The following is a 26,168-nucleotide window of genomic DNA, read 5'->3' as shown; positions in this document are numbered from 1 at the left end:
TAGTAACTCAGACCCCACCCTATCTAGTGTCCGATCACAGGCCATTGGGCATATTTACCGCTAATAGTTAAAGATCAATTAATTGCCCAAATTAGGCTAGCATACCATTCCCTCCATAAATTTATCAAGCTTAGTCGTTAAGCCAGATATGTCTTTTGCCTCCACTGCTCCCCTTGGAAGGCTATTCCAGAACTTCAGTCCTCTGATTGTTAGAAACCTTCATCTAATTTCAAGTCTAAACTTCCTGATGACCAATTTATATCCATTTGTTCTTGTGTCCACATTGGTAATGAGCTTGAATAATTCCTCTCCCTCCCCGGTATTTATCCCTCTGATATATTTATAGAGAGCAATCACATCTCCCCTCAGTCTTCATTTGGTTAGGCTGAACAAGCCAAGCTCTTTGAGTCTCCTTTCATAAGACAGGTTTTCCATTCCTCGGATCATCCTAGTAGCCCTTCTCTGTACCTGTTCCAGTTTGAATTCATCCTTCTTAAACATGGGAGACCTGAACTGCACACAGTATTCCAGATGAGGTCTCACCAGTGCCTTGTATAATGCTATTCCTTATCTCTAATGGAAATACCTTGCCTGATGCATCCCAAGACCACCTTAGCTTTTTTCATGGCCATATCACATTAGCGGCTTATAGTCATCCTGTGATCAACCAATACTCCGAGGTCCTTCTCCTCCTCTGTTACTTCTAAGTAATGCGTCCCCAGTTTATAACAAAAAAAATCTTGTTAGTAATCCCTAAATGCATAACCTTGCACTTTTCTCTATTACATTTCATCCTAGAACTATTACTCCAGTTTACAAGGTCATCCAGATCTCCCTGTAGGATATCCCGGTCCCAATCTGTATTGGCAGTATCTCCTAGCTTCATGTCATCTGTAAACTTTATTAGCACATTCCCACTTTTTGTGTCAAGGTCAGTGTAGATGTGGGGGGGTGCCGGGGCTCGACCCTCTCCAGGGAGGAGGGAAGCCACGCTGGCCCACTCTGCTCTGGTTGGCCAGGGAAGTTAGCCTGGCAATCCTTGCGGTACTTGTCCGTCTGACAGGCGAGGGGCTCAGGCCCTCTGGCAGGGCTGAGCTGTAACAACCGGAAGGTGCCGGTTCCTATGTCAGGACAGATAGCAACACAGAATCAGTAAGCTCAGGCCTGGGTCAGGGCTGAGCAACGGTAATAGTTTAAGGCCCAACCCTTGGTCAGGGCGGGGCAGCAAAACACTGAGTCAATAGGCTCAGGCCTTGGTCAGGGCTGAGCAACAGTAGCAGTTTAGAGGCCCAGCCCTTGGGCAGGTCGGGGCAGCAAACACTGAGGCAGTAAGCTCAATGATAACAGTTGTCGGCTTCCTCAGGCCAGGGAGAGGAGGAGTCTGCCACCCCGGAGTGGGGTGGCAGAGGGGACGCAGGCCCTCCCACTCCACTGCGTCCCAGCCCGGGGCCCTAACAGCGGCTGTCACTCCGCTGGTCAGTCAGTGGGATTCCTGGCCGGAACACACTGACATAGGCTCTGGCAATTCCTCAGCCTGACTGGGGTCAGCTGCCCCCGGGCTGCTTCCATACTCCCCCTCAGGACCTACCTGGGTCCTAACGTTGGCCTCAGCGGGGTCCAGGAGCATAGGCTCGCCACGACCGGGGCTGGGTGGTAGGTCCAAGAGCTCCTCGGGATACTCGGGCCATGGTAGCGCCGGCGGCTCCTCCGGGTAGCAGCAGGCGCGGGGAAGCCCCGGCGGCTCCTCTGAGTAGTAGGCGCGGGGAAGATCTGGCAGCTCCTCCTGGTAGCGAGCGCGGGGAAGCTCAGGCAGCTCCTCCTGGTAGCGAGTGCGGAGAAGCTCTGGCCAGTCTGGTTGGCTCCCCTGGGTCGTTGGAGTCTCCCAGTTTCGAGCTCCCAGAGGGATGTCGATTCTCTCCAGCCGCTGGGGCCTGACTGAGTTCTGAGGGCCGGCTTTTATAGTTCCGGGTCGCTGCCTGACCCTTTGAGGGGCGGGCTCAGAGCTCTGTAACTCTGCCCACTCTGGCCTTTGCCGGGGCTTGACCCTCTCCGGGGAGGAGGGGAGCCACGCCAGCCCACTACAGTCAGTAATAAAAAGATTAAATAAGATTGATCCCAAAACCAATCCCTGAGGAACTCCACTAGTAACCTCCTTCCGGCATGATAGTTCACCTTTCAGCATGACCCGTTGTAAAGTCTCCCCTTTAACCAGTTCCTTATCCACCTTTCAATTTTCATACTGAGCCCCATCTTTTCCAATTTAGCTAATAATTCCCCGTGTGGAACCATCTCAAATGCCTTACTGAAATCGAGGTAAATTAGATCCACCGTGTTTCCTTTGTCTTAAAAATCTATTACCTTCTCAAAGGAGGAGATCAGGTTGGTTTGGCACAATCTACCTTTTGTAAAACTGTGTTGTATTTTGTCCCAATTACCACTGACCTCAATGTCCTTAACTACCTCCTTCAGTTTTTTTTTCCAAGACCTTGCATACTACAGGTGTCAAACTAACAGACCTGTAGTTACCCGGATTACCTTTTTTTCCTTTCTTAAAAATAGGAACTACATTAGCAATTCCCCAGTCATACTGTACAACCCCTGAGTTTACAGTTTCATTAAAAATTCTTGCTAATGGGCTTGCAATTTCATGTGCCAGTTCCTTTCATATTCTTAGATGAAGATTATCTGGGCCTCCTGATTTAGTCCCAATAAACTGTTTGAGTTTGGCTTCTACCTCGGTTGTGGTAATATCTACCCTCATATCCTCATTCCCATTTGTCATCCTACCATTATCCTAAGCTCCTTATTAGCCTCATTAAAGACTGAGACAAAGTATTTGTTTAGATATTGAGCCATGCCTAAATTATCCTTAACCTCCACTCCATCCTCAGTGTTTAGCGGTCCCACTTCTTCTTTGTTTTCTTCTTATTTATATGGCTATAGAATCTTTTACTATTGGTTTTAATTCCCTTTGCAAGGTCCAACTCTACATGGCTTTTGGCCTTTCTCACTTTATCCCTACATATTCTGACCTCAATAAGTAGCTTTCCTTGATGATCCCTCCCATCTTCCACTCCTTGTATGCTTTCTGCTTTTTCTTAATCACCTCTCTGAGATGCTTGCTCAAACAGCTTGGTCTACAACTCCTGACTATGAGTTTTTTCCCCTTTCTTGGGATGCAGGCTTCTGATAGTTTCTGCAACCTTGACTTGAAGTAAATCCAGGCCTTCTCTGCCTTTAAATTTATAAATTCTTCAATCCAATCCACTCCCCTAACTAATTTCCTTAATTTTTTAAAGTTAGCACTTTTGAAATAAAAAATCCCAGTCACAGATCTATTTTTGTTTATCCTTCCATTTAGTTTGAACTGAATTAGCTCATGATCGCTCGAACCAAGGTTGTCCCCTATAACCATTTCTTCTATGAGGTCATAACTACTTACCAAAACCAAATCTAAAATGGCAACTGCTCTTGTTGTTTCAGCAACTACTTGGTGAAGGAATCTATCAGCTACAACATCCAGGAAAATCTGAGTCCTATTATTATTACTAGCACTTGTCCTCCAGTCTATATCTGGGAAATTAAAGTCTCCCATGATCACACAATTCCTATTAGTATTTACTTCATTAAAAACGTTAAAGAGATTTCTAGCCATATGAAATTGGATCCCAGTGGTCTATAGCACACTCCAAACACTGTCTCAGGGGAGGCTCTAATAGCTTTCTTCCCCAGTGTGATTTTTGCCCAGACAGACTCTGTCTTATCCATTCCATCACTTCTTACTTCTTTACAGTCTACCTCATCATTGATATAAAATGCTACTCCACCACCTTTGCCTTTATTTCTGTCTTTCCTAAACAGCACATACGCTTCAATACCTGCACTCCAGTCATGAGTACTATTCCACCATGTTTCTGTTATCCCTATAATAGCTGGTTTCACTTCCTGCATCAATAGCTCTAGTTCCTCCATTTTGTTACCTAGGCTCCTCGCATTGGTGTACAAACGTCTTAAATTTTGCTCTTTGGCTTCTCTCACATTTTTTACCCAGAACCAACTATGGGTGCTGGACACAGAAGTATCCACTAATGGTTGGGAGCCCCATCTGGGTCAACTTCAGACTCCAGCACTTTGTAAACATTAGGAGGTTTTGTTCCACATAAACATATTGGAAGTTCAGACGATTCGAAGAGCATGAGAGATGTTCATTATCAGCATCAAGAACGAGGTGGTTCAAGTACTCACCAACAACATTACCACTTTGTTTTATCTGAACAAGGGGGAGTAAGAGTAAGAATCAGTTATTCCAAGAAAAGATGCACCTGTGGATCTTCATATGCACCTTTGTTCTTCATAAAGAACAATGTCTTGCTAAAGGCATTTCACCTTCCCGAAGGAGGAATGCTATTGCAGATTCACTCAACAGAAACTTTGTAGGCCATTATGAGTGGCCAATAAACAAGGACATTCTGCACCAGATCTTTCATCAGTGAGATTATTTAGTAATAGATATTTTTGCAACTAACTGAACAATAAATGCAGGAAATTCTGCTGCAGAGCAGATACCAGCCCTTGTCTTTTGTCAGATTCTTTCCTTTTTCCCAGGTCAAGTCTTCTGCTGAATGCATTTCTTGCCATTCCTCTAAATCTGAGGGTGATCAGGAAGCTAAAAAGAGTCAAGGCAATCTTCATCCTCATAATGCCAGCCTGACCAAGGCATTGACTCAGTTCAACCTTCCATAACTCTACCTGTGATTGAGGTGACTTACTGCACCCAAACCTACAATCACTTCGCTTCATGGTGTGGATGATCTCTGTCTGAGCATTGAGGAAAAAGTTTGCTTCCAAGATATCCAGGCTATTTTGATGAGAAGCAGAAAGGACACCAGAGCCACTTACGTAGCACAATGGAGAAGTTCTCTGTCTAGGCTGAATCTTATCTGTTGTCACCAAATGGTGCAGAAATTAGATTACCTGTGGCATTTGAAATCATCTGGTCTCTCCATCAGTTCTGTGAGGGTCCATTTAGCCTCCATTTCTGTGATATATCCACCACCAGATGTTTTTCTGTCTTTTCCCATCGTTTGTATCTAGATTTTTAATGAGACTCATCCACATGTACTTTCCATTGTCTGATCCAGTGCCTTCATGGGACTTGACTATAGTGTCCTCTTTATAATGGATTTCCCCCTCTGACCCTTTAGCAACAACTTCCTTATCATTGATATTGATGAAAACAACATTTTTAGCAGCAGTTACTTGTATGAAGAGGTTCTCACAGCTAACCCATCTTTCATAATATTTTACAAAGACAAGGGCTTCATTTGCCCACACCCTAAGTTCATGCCTAAGGTTGTATCTGCATTCCACTTTTGAATCGAGACCATTCATGTTCCGATGTTTTTTTTCTTAAACCTCATTCTAGCAAAGCTGAAGAGGTGTTTCATACTTTGGATGAGTGGAAGGCTCTGTCCTCTTACCTGGACTGCACAATGTAGTTCAGATCATCTCCCAGACTTTTTGTAGCCTCACTGAAAGGATTAAAGGACAACCAGTGATAGCTCTGCTGTGACTCTTCCCCCTTGGCCAGGGCCCGGACTTGAGCTAGTGAGGGCTGACCTGCAGTCAGGGTCTCCAGGGCTGGGGTTGAGGGGGCACGCTGCCCGCCTGGCACTCCGGGGCTGCAGGGGAGGGAGGTCGCCACCTGGCACTCTGGGGCTGGAGGCTCTCTAGCAGCTCGGGACTGGGTGGGGTGGGCTCTGGGTTCTGGCGGGGGAAGTGGGCGGGAGGGACAGAGCCCTGGTCAGAAGGAGCAGGCTGGGCCAAGGGCTAGCCTCCCCGAGTCCATGGTTTACCTGACACCTATGCCTGCAGTGGAATGTATATGTGCACAACATGTCTTGAAGAACAACAGATACTGTACTGGTAAATAACCTTTCCCGCCACAAAAACTGATTTAACAACTAATTGAACCAAATAATTCAGTTACCCTATTTTATATAGATTCAGTATTGGTGTCTTGATACCCCAGTAATTGGGGAATTATACACATAATCCCTGATTTAAGAAAACATTCCTTTTCAGAAAAAATGCTTAAGCATGTGCTTAACTCCCATTAAAATCAATGAGAGTTAAGCATATGCTTAAATTCTTTACCGAATTGAGGCCAAAATGAATTATTTCTTTTCTGAATTTTTTGTTGAACTAAATATAAGACATGATAATACAGTAATATAATTTTGTTTCACAACTTGCTTAAAAGGATGCAGTATAGATCAAATTCTGCCCTGACTTACAGCCCTTGGGTCTCCATTGTCTACACTTTACTTGCAGATGTTATAATTCAAGGCAAGATGTAGCCCTATGTTATTTCCTCACAATATAATAAAAGAAACAGACAAAATCAAAGAAGAGGCAATAAAAATATTATCCAGACCTAAAATAACAAAAATATGACTGCACAGATCACTTCTCTTCTCTCTGTTAAACAGATCACTGAAATAAACACCTTAGTGAGATATGTAATGGAGTTTTAACCAAAGGAGTTGTCATTATAGAAAGTAGAATATTGTTTAACATGAAATCTTTTAAACTGACAAGTTTATGGCGAAGGTTATTAAGCAATTATTAATAAACAATAAGCTCTCAATCAATGTTTTTGGTAGGTAGTGTAGTACAACAAGGTTTAGGCCATATCTACACTACAAAGTTTTGAAGACTTTATATAAGTCGCCATCGAGCCTCCAATTTAAGCAAGTCAATCTTGCATGTCCACACTCTGTTCATTGTGTCGGCAGAGCGCATCCTCACAAGCAGGGCTTGCATCGACGCACGGAGAACTGCACTGTGGGTAGCTATCCCACAATGCATGAAACAAGTAGAATTTTGGGTTGGGCTTCCAGTGCCTAATGGGACAAAAACATTAGTGTGGGTGGTTATGGGAACATGGCGTTGGCCTCCCATGCTGCACTTACCTCCCTCTTTCTTTCCTCCTTCCCTGAAATCAATGGCAAACAAACCAAGCCTCTTTTGCGTCTTTTAGCAATCAGCTGTACACTGTTGTGAGTATTACAAACCTTATCCTGCAGTAATTACACAGCCAATTCAGGACCTGCCGCATAGAACAATGTGATGCCACACAAGCAGCCCTACTGGAAGACATAGAGCGGAGCAATTCTCAGTTGCTGGCGACAGTCGTGCATCACCTTGACCTGGTCGAGCGCCATTTCTGGGCCCAGGAAACAAGTACTGACTGGTGGGACCACATTGTTATGCAGCTACGGGATGATGAGCATGGCTGCAGAACTTTCGAATGAGTAAGGCCACTTTCCAGGAACTGTGTGAAGAGCTTTCCCCAGCCCTGAAGCGCAGCAATACTGAAATGAGAGCTGCTTTGACAGTGGAGAAGCGAGTGGCGACAGCTCTGTGGAAGCTTGCAATGCCAGACTGCTACCAGTCATTGGGGCATCAATTTGGAGTTGGTAAATCTGCCGTGGGATCTGTTGTGATCCAAGTTTTCAGGGCCATTAACAGACTTCTGCTAAGAAGGGTAGTGACTCTGGGCAATGTGCAGGACATAGTGGATGGTTTTGCTGTGATGGGTTCCAGCCATTTCACTGACATCAAAGTGGGAAGGTCGGGAAAGGTGTATGATGCACACATCTTTAGGAACTGTGGTCTGTTCAGAAAGTTGCAAGCAGGGACTTTCCTTCTAGATTGTAAAATAACCATTGGTGATTTTGAAATGCCAGTCATGATCCTGGGAGACCCAGCCTACCCCTTGCTCTCATGACTCATGAAGTCGTTCACCGGCAGCCTGGACAGCAGTAGGGACTGTTTCAACCACTGTAGGAGCATGTGCAGAATGTGGTTGTAGAATGTGCTTTTGGACATTTAAAAGGTTGCTGGCCCTGCTTGCTTACTAAGTTAAACCTCAGTGAAAGCAATATCCATAATGTTATTGCTGTCTGTTGTGTGCACCATAATATCTGTGAAACAAAGGGAGAAAAGTTTCCGCCAGGGTGGGACATTGAGGCAGATTGCCTGATAGCCAATTCTGAGCAGCCACACACCAGGGCAATAAGAAGAGCACATCAAGGGGCTCTGCGTCTCCGTGAGGCTTTGAAAACCAGCAATGAGCCAGAGTAATATGACACTTATCTGTGTTGTTCCTTACCAAACTGTCCCTCCATTTCATTTTCTCCCCTATAAACTCCACCCCACCAACTACCGTGGGTGGAATGAATAAAGAGCCTTTTCTCCTCAATCCATGAAATTTTATTATGCACACAAACACACAGAGAGAGCAAAGAAAAGTAAGATAACTTGCAGCAAAAGGGCTGATAACATTGTGGGGGGAGAAATAAGGAAAGCTTGCTTACAGATGCACTGGAATAGCAATCAAAGGTGTGGGAATGGGCGCCTTCTGGTCCTTGTACCCTCCCCCAGTGTTGAGTGCAAGGAACACTGAACATTCTCACCCCCCACCCCATATGACATTTTGGAGAGGAGGATGTAGAACTGGGCCATGATGGCAACAGGTTCAGCATAGGCTGCAGAGGGAATCTAGCATCCATCTGCCTTTCTTGAACCTCAACCAGATGCCTCAACATGTCTGATTGCTTCTTCATAATCCTCAGCATCCCTTCCTGTGTGGCATGCTCTTGTTCCCTGCATGCTCTCCTGTCCTCGCTGTCCATGTCCAGGATCTCAGACAGTGTAATCCTCCATGTTCTGAGCTCCATCTTGTCACTCTCAGAGGTGCGCATTAACTCATTGAACATGTCCTCATAAATCTTCTTTTTCTGCCGTCTAGTCTCGGAAAGACTCTGTCCCAGTGTGGAGAATGCACCAATGGACAAGGTTTCAGCTGCAAAGAATGCAAAGCACAAGGGTAACATTAATAGTGCATACATTGTTTCTGGTGCAAGATTGATTTTTTTTATTAAAAAAAACCCCTCAATACACTTCACTGCAAGACACAACGTAATCACAACTGCTGGCTATTGCAAGAATCGATTTGCTGCTCCAGCCGTGGTGAGTAAGGCCATGAGGCATGGGCGAGAGGTCTTGTGTTGCTGCTTTTGTGAAGACATCCTTGGGATCAGAGGTTGGAGCTTGAGAAAAGCCCCCTTTCCCCTAGCAACCTGGATGGTGCTTGAGGACAGGCACCAGTGTAAAGCCCATGGTGCCCCCCCCCATAGTTTGTTTTTTACAAAAGTGACACCAGGTTGGGAGGGGAGGAAGGGAGACAAACAGGAAGCTGCCACCCCATCCCCACCTTTTTCCGTTTCCCCTAGGTGACTCTATGCGATATCACTCTCCTGAGGATAACAGAGGCGGAAGGGAGCAGCTGTTGCAAGCATCTGGTACAGACCTGTTCTTTATGCTGTGTGCTGCAATGATGCCAACAGAGTTAATACTGGAATGGTGCAGGAAAGTTTCCTAGTGTGGTGGATGAAATAAGGTAGCCCATCCTAGAAACCATCTGCAAAGGATTGCAGAATACCTCCATGAAAGCTTCCTACAGATCTCCATGGAGGATTCCCAGTCTATCCCTGTGCACATAAATAGCCTTTTTTGGAGAGCACCTCTGCATAGCTGGAGTGGCCACTGATACCCACTACACCTACTTTTTTGTTCAGATTAAACATAAAAAATCATAGCATGTCCAGTCTGATTGGAAATGTGTACTCACCAGAGGTGCCTTCCCTGGCATCACGCTCCATTGCCAGCTGGTCCTGTGAAGGGATGAGCTCCAGGTTTAAATAGTTCTTGGCTGTTGGGGAGAATGGATCTCTACTTGCCTGCCTCTCATTCTCCTCCTCCTCCTCCCAGGGCCGGCTTTAAGAAGTGCAGGGCCCAATTCGAATATCCGGTGGTGGTCCAGGTCTTCGGCGGCATTTTGACTGCTGGTTGTTCAGTGCCGCGGAAGACCCGGAGTGAGTGAAGGATGTGCTGCCGAAGACCCAGAGCAACTGAAAGACCTGCCGCCAAAGTGCTGCCAAAGACCTGGACCACCGCTGGGTGAGTAAAAATTTAAAAATTAGGCACTCTTCTTTAGGGCATGGGGCCCTCTTAGGTGTGGGGCCCAATTCGGGGGAATTGGCTTAAAGCTGGCCCTGCCTCCTTCTCTTCCTCATCAACAATGTCCTCCTCATTGTTGCTTGAGGTCGCCTGGGGCTTCTGGGAAGTATCTGTGGAGCATTTTGGAGTAGTGGTGGGATCTCTGCCAAGAATCGCATGCAGCTCCTCATAAAAGCAGCGCATCTTTGGGGCAGAACCAGAATGACTGTTCACTGCTTTTGTCTTCTGGTACGCTTGCCGCAGCTCCTTTATTTTCATGCAGCACTGCTGTATGTTCCTGGTATAGCCCTTCTCCTCCATGCCCCATGCGATATTGGCATAGATGTCAGCATTTCTTCTGCTGGATCAGAGCTCTTCTTGCACAGATTCTTGTCCCACACAGCAAGAAGATCCACCACTTCTTAGGTACTCCATGCTGGAGCATAGTTTTGGCCTTGAGTCTCCATGAGCAGTTGTGCTGGCCAGCTCTCCATGCTGATGAAACAGGAAATGAAAATTTCAAAGTTCCCGGGGCTTTAACAGGAAAGTGGTTGATTCCAGTGTACCTGGCTGACGTGCAGTAGAGTTCAAAGTACTCTCCAGAGCAATCACGGTGGAGCACTGTGGGACACCTCCTGGAGGCCAATTCATTCAAATTACACTATTCCCATGTCAACCTGTGGATGCTGAATCAAGCTCTACACCTCTTGCAGACATGGAGTACAGAAGTCAACTTTACAGGCCACTTAGGTCGGCAGAAGGGACTCAGTAGTGTAGACACATACATTTTTAGATCAACTTAATGCGGCTTATGTTGACCTAAGTTTGTACTGTAGACCAGGCCTTAGATTTAAGTTCTACTCTGCAGCTTTTAAAATAAAAATGGCTCTGGAAAAATTCCCAGCCAAAATGAGGCACAGAATCTCAGACATCAGAAGCCGTAGGGGATAAGGAATCTTTGTTGCTAATTAGTATTCTGTGGAATTCTAAAGTGGGTTCTGTCCATGTAGAATGCAGGTTCTTGATATGAGTAGCCTGGGTTCTATATTAAAGGTGAATTGTTGCAGTCTATTCCATTTTATATATTGTTTAGTGTATACATTTCCTGTATCTCACATCAGACAGAACTCTCTCAAACAATCAAGTCCCTTAATACCAATTTCACACCTCAGCAGTGTAGTAGTGTATGTCAGCCAATGTTTTAGCTCATTCTTTAATTAGATTTTGTTACTGAATCATTGTTAGGAATTATATTAGATCATCATTGTTCAAGTCTCAATTGAAATCTTTGTAGAGCTCTATTTACGTACTTTATAGGCTGGACATTAACATGGATTACATAATGTGGAAGATTTGTATCATCACAACATACTCTTAGAATACATAAATATAGTATTTATTACATACAGTTGACCACATTCTTCTCTCTTATACCAGGGTAGCCTCATTGGGATTGCAGAATCTGACACAAGTGTAGAATGAACTATACACAAAATAGCTGCTGTCCTAGATGGATATAATATATTATTCCTATTATACACTACACATTAAAATAGTAAAGTATGGGTTATTCTGATCTAATGCCAGAAAATGAGATGTTGCAGAGTATAGCAGTGTGGCCTCTGATTGCCTATTGAGCACCTTTCATGGACAGATGTTGCTGTGCTGAACTCTGCCTGTCAGGCTGTCTTGTCTCTTCATGTGTCCTTCAAAAACACACAATTCACAAAGCACTCCAAACAATTCCCAGAAGGGATCCCACTTACTTAGTCCTCAGGTGCCCCAAGCCTAGTTCATTTTTTCCCAGTAGTCCAATACAAAGTCTTTCAAAACAAAACACAGATTCATACAGCTTTCACCCCAGTTTCAGCTGAGCACATCCCCCTCCTTCTTGAGTGTCTGTCTGTGAGTCTCTTGCCTGCTTCTTGTGCAGGATCTCTCCCAGATAAGATGACCAGATGTCCCAGTTTAATAGGGACAGTCCTTTGGGGCTTCATCTTATATAGGTGCCTATTACCCCCCCCTTCCAATTTTTCACACTTTCTGCCTGGTCACCCTACTCCCAGGTCTCCCTGCCTGGAGAGCTTTCTCCTGCATTGTGCACTTTTCCCTTGCTGACTCAGGGCCCTGCAGGAGTCTTCTTGTTCCCAGCAGTGTATCTGCAGACTTAGCTTCAGTTTCCTCATCTTGCCACCTTCCCTGCTGCTGCACCTTCTTGCTCTTTTTATTCTGGGATCACTTGATTCTACTCAGATGTGTCTTGTCCTGTAATCATGGTTCATTTAGCCCCAAGCTCTCCAGCCCATGGGACAAATCACCCCATTACACAGGAATTCCCCAGACCATAGGTTCTGGGAGTGCTATACAGGCAGCATATCAACATTTAGAAATCGAGACAACATCACATAAATACATCATCATTCCAAGAGCCAGAACCAAGCTGGAGAGGACCCTGAAGGATGTCATCCACTGTAAATAGTTGAAAACCTGAAGTTGAAGCCAGACCAGGGCAAGGCCTTCGAGGTGGTATGCAAATGGGATGCCAGCAACCACTTCCTCTCCAGGGGCAACTTCACCCAATTTGACAACTGGAAGTTCATTCACCAAGTCCGGCTCAACTGTGTCCCACTGAATAGAGTCATCCACCATGGGAATCAGGACAAGTGATGCAGGAAGTGCAGCTGTGCCAACAAAACACTACCCCATGTCTTGTGTAGCTGCAAGCCCCATTCCAGAGCCTGGTCAGAACCATCCCGCCACCTGTGGGGAAGGTAGCCTTGAACTCCACCATCCCCGGAACTGACAGCCAACTGCACCTGAACATCGTCATCACCAATTAGGACTGGAAGAAGATCATCATGGTGGACGTCACAGTGCACTTTGAAAACAAGACCCCGGCTTTCCATGATGCCCGATCTCAAAAGGTGGAGAAATATGCCCCTCTGGCCAGCACCCTGAGATTAGGGGCTATGAAGTCCAAACTCACGCGCTGATCATCGGAGCCCTGGGCGCATGGGACCCCAGTAACAAGCAAGGGCTGAGAAAATGTAGAGTCAGTCAACACTACACTTGACTGATGCAGCAACTCATGATGTCAGATGCTGTCAGGTGGACTAGGGACATCTGCATAGAACACATCACCGGACATCGGAAATACCAGGAGGGATGAGCTGGAGTGCTGATAAGAAGCGTAGTTGGAAAAGTAACTCAAATACTTTCCTGATGGATTGTTTTTTTCTGTAAATGGACAACCTATCCTAAATTCTCAATTACTCAGGGACAATCTTCACTTGTTGACATATTTTGCTTTCTGCCGCTAACTCTCTGTATAACTTTTTCCATGAGTAATGTACCCGAATGCATCTAATGTACCTAAATATCTAAACTGTATTCTTAAATTCATTCATCTAAATTTTGCTTATTGTTGATTATGCTCTATAGGTATCTTACAACTTTAAAAACAAAATTTGTATTTGTGGAAAATCTAAGCTCTATACCCAGATGTACAGACACTCTTTTCTCAACCTATGTATTATATAATATTTTTAACATTAGCTTTAAAAAAAAAATAAATCTGTTAAATTGCGGTTTTTGCAATGCTTGCAACGCCTATGGATTTGTGAGCCAGACCACTGAAGGACTTGCACTGGTAGATTTTGGAGGAAACTATATCTAGCACTCTTCACCAGAGAGAGAGAGAGAGAGTCATTTTGTCATAGGTCTGGAAAGTATAAGGAAAGGGAATAAAAAATACCCACCCTTAGGGTGGTGGCAGTGGTAGGAATACAAAGTACTAACCTGTTATTTCCTTAACATAAGTTTTCTGCGTAAGAAAGAGACTATTAACAAGTGATAAGTAGTTATCTAGGATCAATTGACTTCATTACTCATCTACTAAGATTCAAAAAAGCAGACTTAATATGAATCCAATTTGGCTGTACAAATTCAATTTCTAAGTCAATGCTGTTTTTTATTTCTTCTTGAGTATGGTCCATTTACATCTAAAGAGAAATTTTCTCCACTGTCCAAATGCTTTTTCTGCACATCTGCCTACTAGACAATTTCATTTTAAAACATATAGTACAGTGCTTGTGTTGTAAGAGTAGCAGTTTTTCGAAGTCTATTGTAGAATACAATAGAGAAGCATTATTTGTAGATGTGTAGATATTTTATTTTTCGTGTGGGCACACACCATTCTGCCAGCTTATCATTATGGACATTAATTTACTCAATGGAATAATGAGCTCTGCAGTGCTGTTCAGTTCTGTATTAGTAGGCGGTTTTGTGATTTTATATATAATGACTTACTAAAGATATTTTTCTCACACTATCCATATCAGCTTATCTTCCCTGGATAGTCTGCTTAAGGACATGCAAAATCATGACAGGGGCTGTTTTTAAAAATGACACTTTAGCACTTGGTTTTAATTAACTTTTATTTATTGACTGTTACAATTATGTCATTGGTACCTGTGAAGTTGCCTGGTATTTTCCAAGTCCTTTACCTCTATCCAGAGGAATATTGTTGCTGAGCATTCCTCAAAGAAGTTGCACTGTCAGCTTACAGAAGGAATACCATAAAGCAAAATATAGAAAAAATTAAATTTTAACTTTCATACTTGTTAAAAGGAGCTTAAATAAGTTTAAATTGTAAGTATTGGTATAATGTACTTCTTGTGTAATGGACCTGATCTTACTACCATCACTGAAACAAAATGTATAATAGCTTCACAGAGGGAAGCATCGGGCTCTGCATGCATATTATAGGGATTATGGTATATCTTTATATGTTTGATCCATTATAACCTGGCTAGTCTCTGTGCTTTTCGTAAACTTGGAATGTCGAGACACAAGCTTCTTCCATACATTCCAGTCATCTCTCAGAAATGAGCCACTTTATGTACAAACTGTGTGCTTAAAAAGAGACTTTTTCACTGAAAAAGGAAGGAAATAGCTTCGTATCTTAAAGCTGTTTCACTGTTGTTTAGATCTCTTGATATTTTAAAATAATGTTTACACGTTTAATGGGTTGTAAATTATGGAAATAATGGTGACCACTGTACTAACAGAGTGACCTGTGTACTAACATTCATGGTGTTTTAAAGCAGCAGTTCTAGAATCTGTGTCAGTGGACAGGACAATTCCTGAAAGCACCTCGACTGTTGAGACACCTGAGCTTTCCCCATGTCGATCCCCCTCAACTCCACGACATCTCCGCTACCGTCAGCCAGGAGGTAAGAAGCATTGCCTTGGAAGAACACTAAGTTATGTATTTCCAATTCTTTTTTAATCTCTTACAAAGATTATTTTCTAAATAGTGTGGTTAGTTTGTGTCTCTGCTTATTTCTCAGATGTAAAAAAGCCAGCAAAGTGTGAATAAGTGTATTCTAGTTAATTGACATATTAATAACAAGAGAATGAAAAGCATACTGGGAGTTAGGAAGTGCTGAAATGATCTGTAATATCTGGAACAGGATGTACCTTAGTTCAGGAACAATATTGACTCAATCCTATTCTTACGTGAATTCTCAAGACCTTAACAGATTTGCAGGAGCTATTATGGGGGCACATTTTGGGTACCATATGTGATGATTAGATGCACAGCTCCCATTACTGTTAATGGGAAACGACTGTGTCTGTTCCTCCATGTGTGGCACTGAACATTTACAGATGGTATCAGATTATTCATTCCAGTATTGAGTAAATCGCTCAACTGAAGAGGAAAAGCAAGAGGTTGATCTTCTAATAGCTCTCACATGGCTCTTTCAAATTACTAACAGAACTTCTTGCTGTATCCATAAATATTTAGAATGTTGCCCTTTCTTGAAATCTAGACTGTAAACCAACTATTTAATGTTTGGGAAAAAAAATCACAAATATAAACCTCCCCAGTAATCACTAATAATTTATGAAAATATTTCATAGTAATTTTAAGCCAACACCAAACTTTACTTATTGGCATGGTTTATGGTTGTGTGTCAGAATTTTTGGTTTGAAAACTCTGGAAATGCAAAGCAAAACCATTTGAATGGAAATCAGAGGAGATGTTCACAAAACTTCTTGCAAAGTGATACCAGTATGTTTTGCAAAGCTCTGCTAATTTTAGTTAACAACCAGGGGGAAATCTTAAATCTTGTTCAAAATAATATCAATTTTTACTTTGCTTGGGCTGGCTATTGAAAATGATGCGATTGAGAAGTAAATTAATCATACTTCAGTTACTTTAGCACCATTATTTTTAATGCAGTTGTATCATAACTTTCATTTTTGTTTGGTTAATCTTTTTCCTTCACATTGGCACCACGATCCACTTTGTTAAACAGTATTATTTATTATTATGATCTGTTGATAAAAATCAAATCACAAATATATTTTTAATATCTTGCCTCTAATACAGAATCCCTTTTCATTCACTGAGAACATAAAATATGTACATAAGTAGGCATGTCCATGAAAAAAAGTATTGTATATTCACTCTTCACTGTGTGTGCTGGGAGAATGGAGAATATGAACATTGATATACTTTTTAAAAAAAAGTAAAAACCAAATACAAGTTGTTGACCTTTCTTTGTCTGTTCCTTACAGTACAAACTGCTGACAACAGCCACTGTTCTGTTTCTCCTGCTTCTGCATTTGCTATTGCTACAGCTGCAGCAGGGCATGGAAGTCCACCAGGTGAGAACAATTTAGTGCAAGAAAAATCTAGATGGGTCTCAACAGGTAAAACTGTCCTACAAGCATGTTCATCTAAGTTTTAAATAGTCACTAGTTTGTTCCTTTAATCTCCCGGGTATTTCATTCCCTGGAATAATCAGGCTTCCATCCTGAATAGAGATTCCATTGGGATCTATAGATGATCAGGACATACGAGATATGCTTGACAGTACAGAAGAAGTTGGGTAGAACAGATATAGTTTTCCATCCCTGTGTGTAGGATTTATTTCTCTAACTAATTGATTGACTGTACATAGGTCTGTAGATTCCCCAAGAAGGACTCTTTGGTCTAGTGATACTGAAATTTAGGACTCCTAGAATTCACTGTTGTCTTACTCTGTGCCCTTGGGCATATCACTTACCTTCTCTGAACTAAATTTTACACTTTATAACATTAGCATAAATCCAGAGTTGCTCCACTGAAATCAATGCAGTTACTCTGGATAAACACTGGTGTAACTAAGAGTGAGTTTGTCTAAGTTTTGTGGTTTATGCAGCTGTAAAGTAATATCTGCTTCCTTCGCAGAGTGGTGACATATATTGTTTGTAAACCACTTTGAAATCCTGGGCTTAAAAGCAATAATATAAAGCCCATTGAAATTAGTGACATCGTTTCCAACGATTGCAGTAAGCTTTTGATCAGGTTCTAACGTGTAAAGTTGTGATGGTTTGTTTGATCAGAGTTATTTGTTCAAAGTCCTCACATCCTGAAGACAGAACACACTTCACATTAAATTAATTTATGGAATTAACATTGATTGGCTTCTCTACTTTATCACGGTTTAATCTCTTTTTGTGATTTTGGAAGACCATAATTTGTCTATATTCAGTTTCACGATCATTATGAGCCTGACATAGAGAGATGCTGGACACCAGCAAGTTCTTTGGAAATACAAGAGTTCTCTGCCTCTCAGAACCAGATCCTACATTTGTGCTTATCAAAGGAACATACTTTAAAAAAACATAATTCCAACATGTAGAAAAATTGTTCTCAAAATACAAACATATCGCACTAAAAACAATTATAGCTAAAGCTCTCCATACAGCCAGTTGACTTGAAACAAATATAGATTTGTTACTTTTGGCTCTGTGTTATAAAAGCACATAAAGAAAAGATAAGAAAGTAAAATGTAAAAGCATACAATAAAATGTGGGCATTTCATATTATTCAGATTCTGTATATTGGAAAGAAGAAAATACTTTGCTTGTGTTAATCTAATTAAATACTATTTTGTGGTGTTTACTTCAGTTCCAAAAGAGGACCAGTTGTTTTCTTTTTTAAAGAAAAGGTATTGCAGCAAAACTGACAAGAAAAGAGTGAATCAGGGAATCTGTAGAGAAAGAGTAGAAGACTAGAGGTTTCTGTCATGAGGTGAGCAGTACATTAGACTTCCAGAGTTTGAAAACTTTGAAAGCAAAGCCTAAACCCTTGAGTCGACTTTATGTGTAACTTGTATGATTGTTGGCAAAAACATACTGGCAGGAATAAAAGAATCACAATAGCATGGTGTGATGGGTTCCCTGGGGTACTGCTGGAACTGGAACTCGGGTACTGCTGAGCCCTCTGTCTCATCAATCTGGGCTCCTCTCACACTGTGATGCTGTGACAAGCTGTAAACCAGTCCAGATGTTTCATGTGCACAGCCATCCACAGACAGGGACAAACCATATGAGTTACATGAATGCTTCTCCTAGCCATTATGAACCAACAACAGAGAGGCTCCAGTCAGTTCCCTACAGTTCCCCAGGGTAGGACTTCAAAAAGCTGTACCATTTTGCCCTGGTCAGAAACCTGACCAGGCTAAGTTTATTACCCAGTCCACCCCTCCCTCAATGTGGAGAAGACATGTAAGTAAATTTTCCTTGCACTTAAAGCTAAACCCACTGTTTTAGGTAAAATATAGAACAGATTTATTAACTACAGAAATATAGATTTTAAGTGACTATAAATAATAAGCATACCGATCAAAGTTGGTTACCTAGGAAATAAAAGTAAAATCGCAATCTCAGTTCTATAAACTAGAATCCCAGCTTTTGTATACCATCAGGATTCTCCTTTCTGGCCTGGGACCACCTCCTCCATTCAAAGTCTTTGTTCTCCAGACATGTTTCCAGGTGTTGAGTTGTGAGGGAAGTGAGGACAAATGATGATGTCACTTCCCCTTCTTTATAGTTTCCTCCAGCTTGCTGGAAAGATGTTTTGCTATGACCTGAGTAAAGCAGTCTCCACTGTGTACATGCTGTCTCTGAGAGGTCTCCATTGTATACAGTTCCTGGGATAGTCCCTGTGAGTGTGCATTCCACTTAGTGGGCCATCATCAGTGTCTGGCTGCCCCATTGTTGTACCTGAAAGGCTAGTTGTGGGTGTTTCCAACTTCACAACATATTTTAGTGTAACCCTTCTGCCCCTCTGAGTTGGCAGCAACAAGGGCCGGGTTCAGTATCCAGGGGTTCTATTTCAGTAACACAATGCATAACCGGCTCGAGCCCCCACCCAGTGACCTGGGACACTTACATACCACACCCCCCTGGGCGCCTCTAGGAGGCAATACTTCCCCTCTCGCAAGCACGGAGTCTGAGTGTAGCAAAATCTTTTTAATAAAGGAAGGAATCAATACGGCATCCCATTGGAGAAATACCACAAACAGGATTATAACACAAACCATAAACAAAAACCCACCACCAAGTACGTTTGGCAATGTCCTTTTCCCCTTAGGGTCTTACGTCCGATCAACCCAAAGTCCAACAACTCAAAAGTCTCTGGTCAGTGCCACCCCAGAATTCAAGAGTTTATCTGTAGAGTTTTACCCCCCCCAGCCTGGGTGGAAATGTGGGGAAGTCCACACATGGTGTTAAGGGGCACCTTACGTGGGCCAGGGCCAACTGCTCCGCCTCTCCATGAAGTTCTGCTGCAGCCTTCACCACGACCAGCTCCACCACACCAGCTGTGCCACTCCTCCAAGCATCCCTGCAAACCGCTTCACTCCGCTCACTGTTCCATGGGCTGCTCCAACACGCTGCAACTGCTCCGCCAGCCACTTAATGATAGGTCTTCAGGCTCCCCCACTAGTTAACACAGCACTCAGTGATCTCAGTTCAGCTCTTTCAGTGATTTCAGCTCTTAGTAGGGGTGCCCTGGTGCTGGTGCTGGTGCACCATTGGCCCAACATGAATTCAGCTCAGCAGTCTCTAGATGGACTTCTAATGGAATCAAAATTAGCTCTACTCTTTAACAGTGGAGAGAAGAGGCTGTGCAGTTGGTGTTCCGGGCCCATACCATCAGGTACAAACACCAATCCCCAACCTCTCTCAATTCACTAGGTTTTGGAACCCATGTCCCTTGTCTAGCAAGTGTCATTTAATTTATATTGAGACATTTCTGTTATAAAGCAGTCTCATAGTTCCTCATTTACGTAATCAGCTGGCAACACTTTATTTATCCTGCCCCAATAATGAAGAAATTGGGGATCCCAGAGCTGTCAAAATAACCATCCCAGGCTGCCTTGCTGGGTGTGCCTATGCAAATATTTGAGACTTCGCATTCCTGACATTCTTTCCACACTTCCCATAATTCACCATTAGATGTCAGGGTACAGCTCATCCTGACTCTGCTTACATCAGTAACATACACATAGCAAAACTTCATAACTCCACATTCAATGATAGTACATACAATTCAACAGGATATTAATGTTCAGTAGATCAAGACTTTTAAAATGAAATCTCACAAGGCATACTTTGTACAAAACATATCACAATTATATGATAGTCCTTAATATGCCAGGGTGTTGCTTTGGGGTACAGAATGTCACGCATAGTGCTTGCCAAATTAACGTTAATTTATTATTTTTAAAATATATTAAAATAATATGAAGTTTGAAAAGTCAAACACTCAACCTTTAGATGGGAAGAAAATCTAAGGGAAAAAGGAATTGAGGAGAGCTGGCAGTTCCTCAAGGAGACAACATTAAAGGCTCAACTGCAAACCATTCTGATGCAAATATAATATCACTATAACAACCATGCTCAGTGCATCATGAGCCTTCCAAAGACATCCAATATGACAAACTTTGCATTGAATACCAAACAATCATTTTATAAAGATGAACATGGGGGTGTAGGTATACCCCCAAGGTATAGAGCGTCACACTGGCAAAAAAAAAAAAATTCCCTGCAACCTAACCCCCCATTTACATTCATTCTTATGGGGAAATTGGATTCACTTAACATCGTCTCGCTTAAAGTTGCATTTTTCAAGAATATAACTGGGTGGTTAAGTGAGGAGTTACTGTGGTTGTGAATGCTAGTGAAGAGATTTCAGTATTCAAAACAAGAGATAACAAGGGCCTGGACAGAGGTTTTGGAAGTGAGATGAAAGGAAGGGGAGGATTTGGCACATATTTCAGAGGAAGAACAAATAAGTATTATCAATAGGCTGGATGCAGGGTGAAAAGTAAAGAGGAGATTGAATAAGGGCTTGTTTACACTTAGAATGGGACAGCGACACATCTCTGCTGCTGCAGCTGCACTGTTGTAACACTTCAGTGTAGACACTTCCTATGCCAATAGGAGGGTGTCTCCTGTTGGCATAGGTAATCCACCTCCCTGAGAGGCAGTTAGGGCTGATGGAAGATTCTTTCTTTGACCAAGCTCTGTCTACACAGGGACTTAACAACGCTGCTCAGGGGTGTGAATTTTTCATATCCCTGATCAATGTAGGTAAACCAACCTAATTTTCCAGTGTAACCAGGTCTAAGACACCAAACTGCAAGGCTGAGTGACTGGAAGGAAGTAAACAGTGATAGACATATAAGTCCCTTTTTTCTACTTCCTTTCTCTCTTTGCATTTTTAGAAGGCAATGTGGTTTGGAGGAATGAGCACAGGGTTGGGAGTCAGAGGATCCTAAATTCTAGTCCTGGGTCTGCCACCATTGGTAGGTCATTGCACCTTTCTGTCTTTCCCTAGCTATAAAATGAGAATAATACTACAAGTATTTACTCTTTTAGGATTACAATGTTTAATTAGTTAACATCTATACAGAACCCTGAGAAGGCAAAGCTATACAAATGCTAGGTAGTAGTATTCGTATGTATGAAGTATTGTTATCCCAGTGTTAATATGTATTGGGGTTACTGGAATTTCTGAATTTTCCTTGTTTTTCAATTTCTGAAGTTTTTTTTTTCAGTGTTATTGTTTGTTTTTTTCTCAGCTTTTTATTTTGTGTCCTATTTCTCTGTATTACACATTGATCTTGAGGATGTTTTCTCTGATACAGTAAGAATATCACACAATGATTTTAAAGAAGAAGCAAGATACATTTGGTGTGTATTAGCAGAAAATGTACACTCTGTTGGACGATATCTTTTTTATGCAGTAAGCATGTAGATTCTCTATAGGAAACTGGAAGATATTCAAAATACAGTTAAAATCTCTAATAATGTTAATTTGGTTGATACAAATGTAGCCAAATAAAGCAATGTTGGTTTTTTAAATAGCGAACAAAACAAATACACTTCATGGGACCTAGGCAGACATAGTGGCTTCTGCTTTGCTGTGATTTGTTTTAAACAACATGACGGAGAAAAACTACTAACTTAATGGTGGAGTCTTTTATCTTTAAACCATTTCAACTGAGCATAAGTGTTAAGAGAACTGTTTTGACAAACATAAATTTTGGGCCAAAATTTTCCTGTCATTTTCCCATTATGTTTTTTGCATTCTTTTAGATATCCTGCTTTCAGCTGGTTTCAACAGAAATATTATGAATATTTTGAGAAGTGCACTAATTCCTACTTGAAGGAAACCAGGGGGATTAGAAAGCATACTAATACATTGTTTTGAGATTTTGAGCCTTAAGAAGTTTGGATAAATTAAAATAAACTGAATGTAAAGTGAGCTGAATGTATATGCTTATCTCAGCCAGAATGGTTCACATGTAGTTTCTTCATATCCTTGTTAGCTTCATTTTTCACTGTTCAAAGTCCTAGGTCATTATTTTCAAGAAGCTAAATGCCACAAGGCAGACTTCCCTCCTTCTAGTACTGATATTTACTGTAGAAAACATACCATTATTTCACAAGAACAAGGTGACATATTGTGAGGGCCTAGATAGCATGGGCTACCAACCAGAATACAAGCCATCCAGGGTTCCCGGGTATATACTTTGGTTGCTAGTCCACACTGAAGTCCATTCCGCCACGTATACACTACCTTGCTAGCTAGATTAAAATTGCATGGGTATCCTACCTGTGCTACAATCACACATTCACTTGCAGAGTAGATATTTCCAAACAGACACTGAATTCTGGGGCAGAATCATGAGTCTGTTCTTATATCCTGTCACAAGTCTGTCATAACCTGTATTAAGAAAAGTCTCTAGAAAAATCTTCTCTACAAATCTATATTGTAGAAAGAAGCAAAACTCAGAACCTTTTCTTTTACCACTGAGTATTTGTGGTTTGGTAAATGCAATATGAATCTGAATTACCCTTGGTTTTGGTTTTGCAAAACAAAAGACCATCAGCTCACCTCTTCTTCATTGCAGAGTGCTCTGCCTTACTCTACTTTTCTGCTGCTTACATGAACTAAATGCAAAAGCAGTCATATTATCTTGAGCGGGTATGAAAAAATGTCTTCAGAGCAAATACAAAAGCTACTCTGTTAATCAGCTAGCTGAGGCTGGTGGAGCTAAATGCAGTCAACTCCCCTTGAGATGTAGCATGACACTTCAGAATGTACAGTGAAGGATCCATCTCATGGCCCCTCTGAGACAGTGCTGCTGAAAACCTGTGTCTACCCAGTTTTCATTGTTATTATTATTATCATTATTATTATCATTATAACACAAACCATAAACAAAAACCCACCACCAAGTACGTTTGGCAATGTCCTTTTCCCCTTAGGGTCTTACGTCCGATCAACCCAAAGTCCAACAACTCAAAAGTCTCTGGTCAGTGCCACCCCAGAATTCAAGAGTTTATCTGTAGAGTTTTACCCCCCCCAGCCTGGGTGGAAATGGGGGGAAGTCCACACATGGTGTTAAGGGGCACCTTACGTGGGCCAGGGCCAACTGCCTCCACCCAACAGAGCTACATGTTCTATATTTTATGGTCCAGCGGTCTCATATGTAGTTTGTAGAAGGGGCCTAATTCCATTTTAAATTATGGCTTTGGGGTCTGGTGTACAAAATTAGGGCCATATACTACCATCCATACATAGCAAATTTCCACTGATAACAAAGGTTGAGGGTAGAATATGTCCCCTTACAGAACAGAATATGTGTCTTTGTATAATAACTAAACTTTTAGTGAATAAGTTGTTTTTATATCAGAATCACTCAGTGGGATCAAAATGCAATACTAAATACTTTTAGGACCATCTGTGTTTCTGTCCTTTGTTTATTTGACCATTTGTACATACAATTTCCTAAACTGTACACATAATAATGGTAATTGCATATGTTGTCATATCATTGGGCATTATTTGAAAATCTGGCTCTTAAAAGTGCCAGTATTAATCTTAAAATTCACTGTGCCATTGAGATGAGTTGGGGAGGTTCACATCTCTGAGAGCTCCTGTTTCAGGAAATCTGGAAACATATCAAGACAACTTAACATGAGTTTTGGCTTGTTCACAGGGCCAGTGCAACCATTTAGGCGACCTAGGCGATTGCCTAGGGCGCTGGCATTTGGGGGGCACCATTTTCTTCAGCAGTGACCACGGCGGCCGGATCTTCAGCTGCCCTGGTTGCCGCTGGCATTTAGGCGGAGGGAGCTGGGGCAGGGGAGCATGAGGAGGGCCGCCTACAGCAAGTAAGGGGGGGGCAGCATGCAGGGGAACTCCCCGCCCCAGCTCACCCTTGCCCCGTCTCCTCCCCGAGCACACCATGGCTGCTTCACTTCTCCCGCCTCTCAGGCTTGTGGTGCCTAAGTCTAGGGCGCGAAACATCCTTGCACCGGCCCTGTTTGTTCACACTTAGCTCTTTTTGGAACATATTTTTTTCAGCAATAAAACCTAGAAATTTACTTTTTTAAAATGAAAGCTTATGTCTGTAGAAATGAAATCTCTCACAGGGTAAATACTTCAGTTGAGTCAGGTCCATCCTCTGAGCTTGGCGTTTGACACTGCTGTTATAATTAGTCTGCCTGATTCACATTACAGTTGTTGGCAAACTTTTATTAGTCTAAATTTCAGTTAGATTTATATATTGTTCCACTGGGTAGCATTTAGATCTTTCCTTTCAGGTAAATCAAGCACAAACTAATTCAGACCGACCATATAATTGTTTATAATTAGCATAATAAAGTTTAACATAAGGTTTCGATGAGTGTTATTCCCCCCTTTCAGATTGTGACTGGCATTATTTTTCTATGATCAATGAAACCATTAGCCATCTCCCTAATGTGATAATATTTTTGTTTTCTTTTGTTTGTTCTGGCACAAGCACTAATTGCAGCAATTGAGTGACACAGTTTGTGCCAAATGGTCCAAAATAGATCCTCTGAACAGAGTAATGTGTGTATATATGAGTGTGTCTAGAGTGGCACCTTAGCTTTATATATTGCTGCCAGATACATTCAGCCTGTTAAAATTCAAGTACATCTAGAGATATACATACAGACTAATGAAGATGCATGTTTTCCAATAGACTGCATTGATTTGTCGGTTGTAGATCCTGTCTTGCATCACATTCCATGTTTCCTTTGATCACTTGTAGTATTTCACAAATTCTGAGCATACTCGCTGTAGGCCAATAGGGTTCTGTTTTCTTTTTCAACTATATCTGCCATAGACAGATGAAAAGTACAATTTCCCTGCAGGCTGAAAGGGACATTGGGGGAAGTTTCAGGAAATAAAACATCTCCCTGCTGCCAAGTGCAACAGCGGCAGTGTGATATTGCATCATGATGTTGTATCACATAAGGGTCCTACATCAGTCACTGGGACAGTTAGTAAAACTGGCTGGTTGTAAATTATGGGCATAACTTCTATATTATGAGAGAAGAGACAGCAAAGGATTTGCAAACTCTTCTGAATCTTGTGAGGAAATGATTATGCTATATGGTTGGAGCTCTGTAAGGTCTACTGTGGTCATATGCCTACGTGATACATGGAAGTGTTATAGTGAATAAATTAGTGTTTCTTATCTTGTCCATGTTTACATAAAAATCTTTGTCTACAGAGACAAAGAGAATCTTTGCTCATATAAGCAAGTGGGGTTTTATTTTCTAGTACTTTGCAAAAATTTCATAGCCAAACTGAAACAGAAAATATAGGCCTTGTTCCAGTTAGGCTTTGGAGTTGGTAAAAAAAAATGTACATGTTGCCATTATGTCAGAGTGATGACAGTAAGTTTGCACTCAAAAACTGCTTCTCTTGAACTCTAACA

The 26,168-nt window shown here is 42.0% G+C and overlaps 1 protein-coding gene across 3 annotated transcripts in view; it reads left to right on the top strand.

Moving 5' to 3' along the window:
- RASGRF2 (Ras protein specific guanine nucleotide releasing factor 2) overlaps positions 1–26,168 on the top strand; it is a 201,709-nt gene that overhangs the window by 107,177 nt on the left and 68,364 nt on the right. For 2 of the 3 annotated variants that reach the window (XM_030567353.1, XM_030567355.1), the window contains exons 16-17: positions 15,171–15,299; positions 16,651–16,740. In XM_030567353.1, coding sequence (XP_030423213.1) covers positions 15,171–15,299; positions 16,651–16,740 — 219 coding nt within the window. The remainder of the gene's footprint in view (positions 1–15,170; positions 15,300–16,650; positions 16,741–26,168) is intronic. The other variant, XM_030567354.1, reaches the window with a different exon arrangement.

Source organism: Gopherus evgoodei, chromosome 6, assembly GCF_007399415.2.
Source record: "Gopherus evgoodei ecotype Sinaloan lineage chromosome 6, rGopEvg1_v1.p, whole genome shotgun sequence".
Lineage (NCBI taxonomy): Eukaryota > Metazoa > Chordata > Testudines > Testudinidae > Gopherus > Gopherus evgoodei.
The sequence above is the reverse complement of the archived record's forward strand: the minus strand, read 5'-3'. Positions and strand labels throughout refer to the sequence as shown.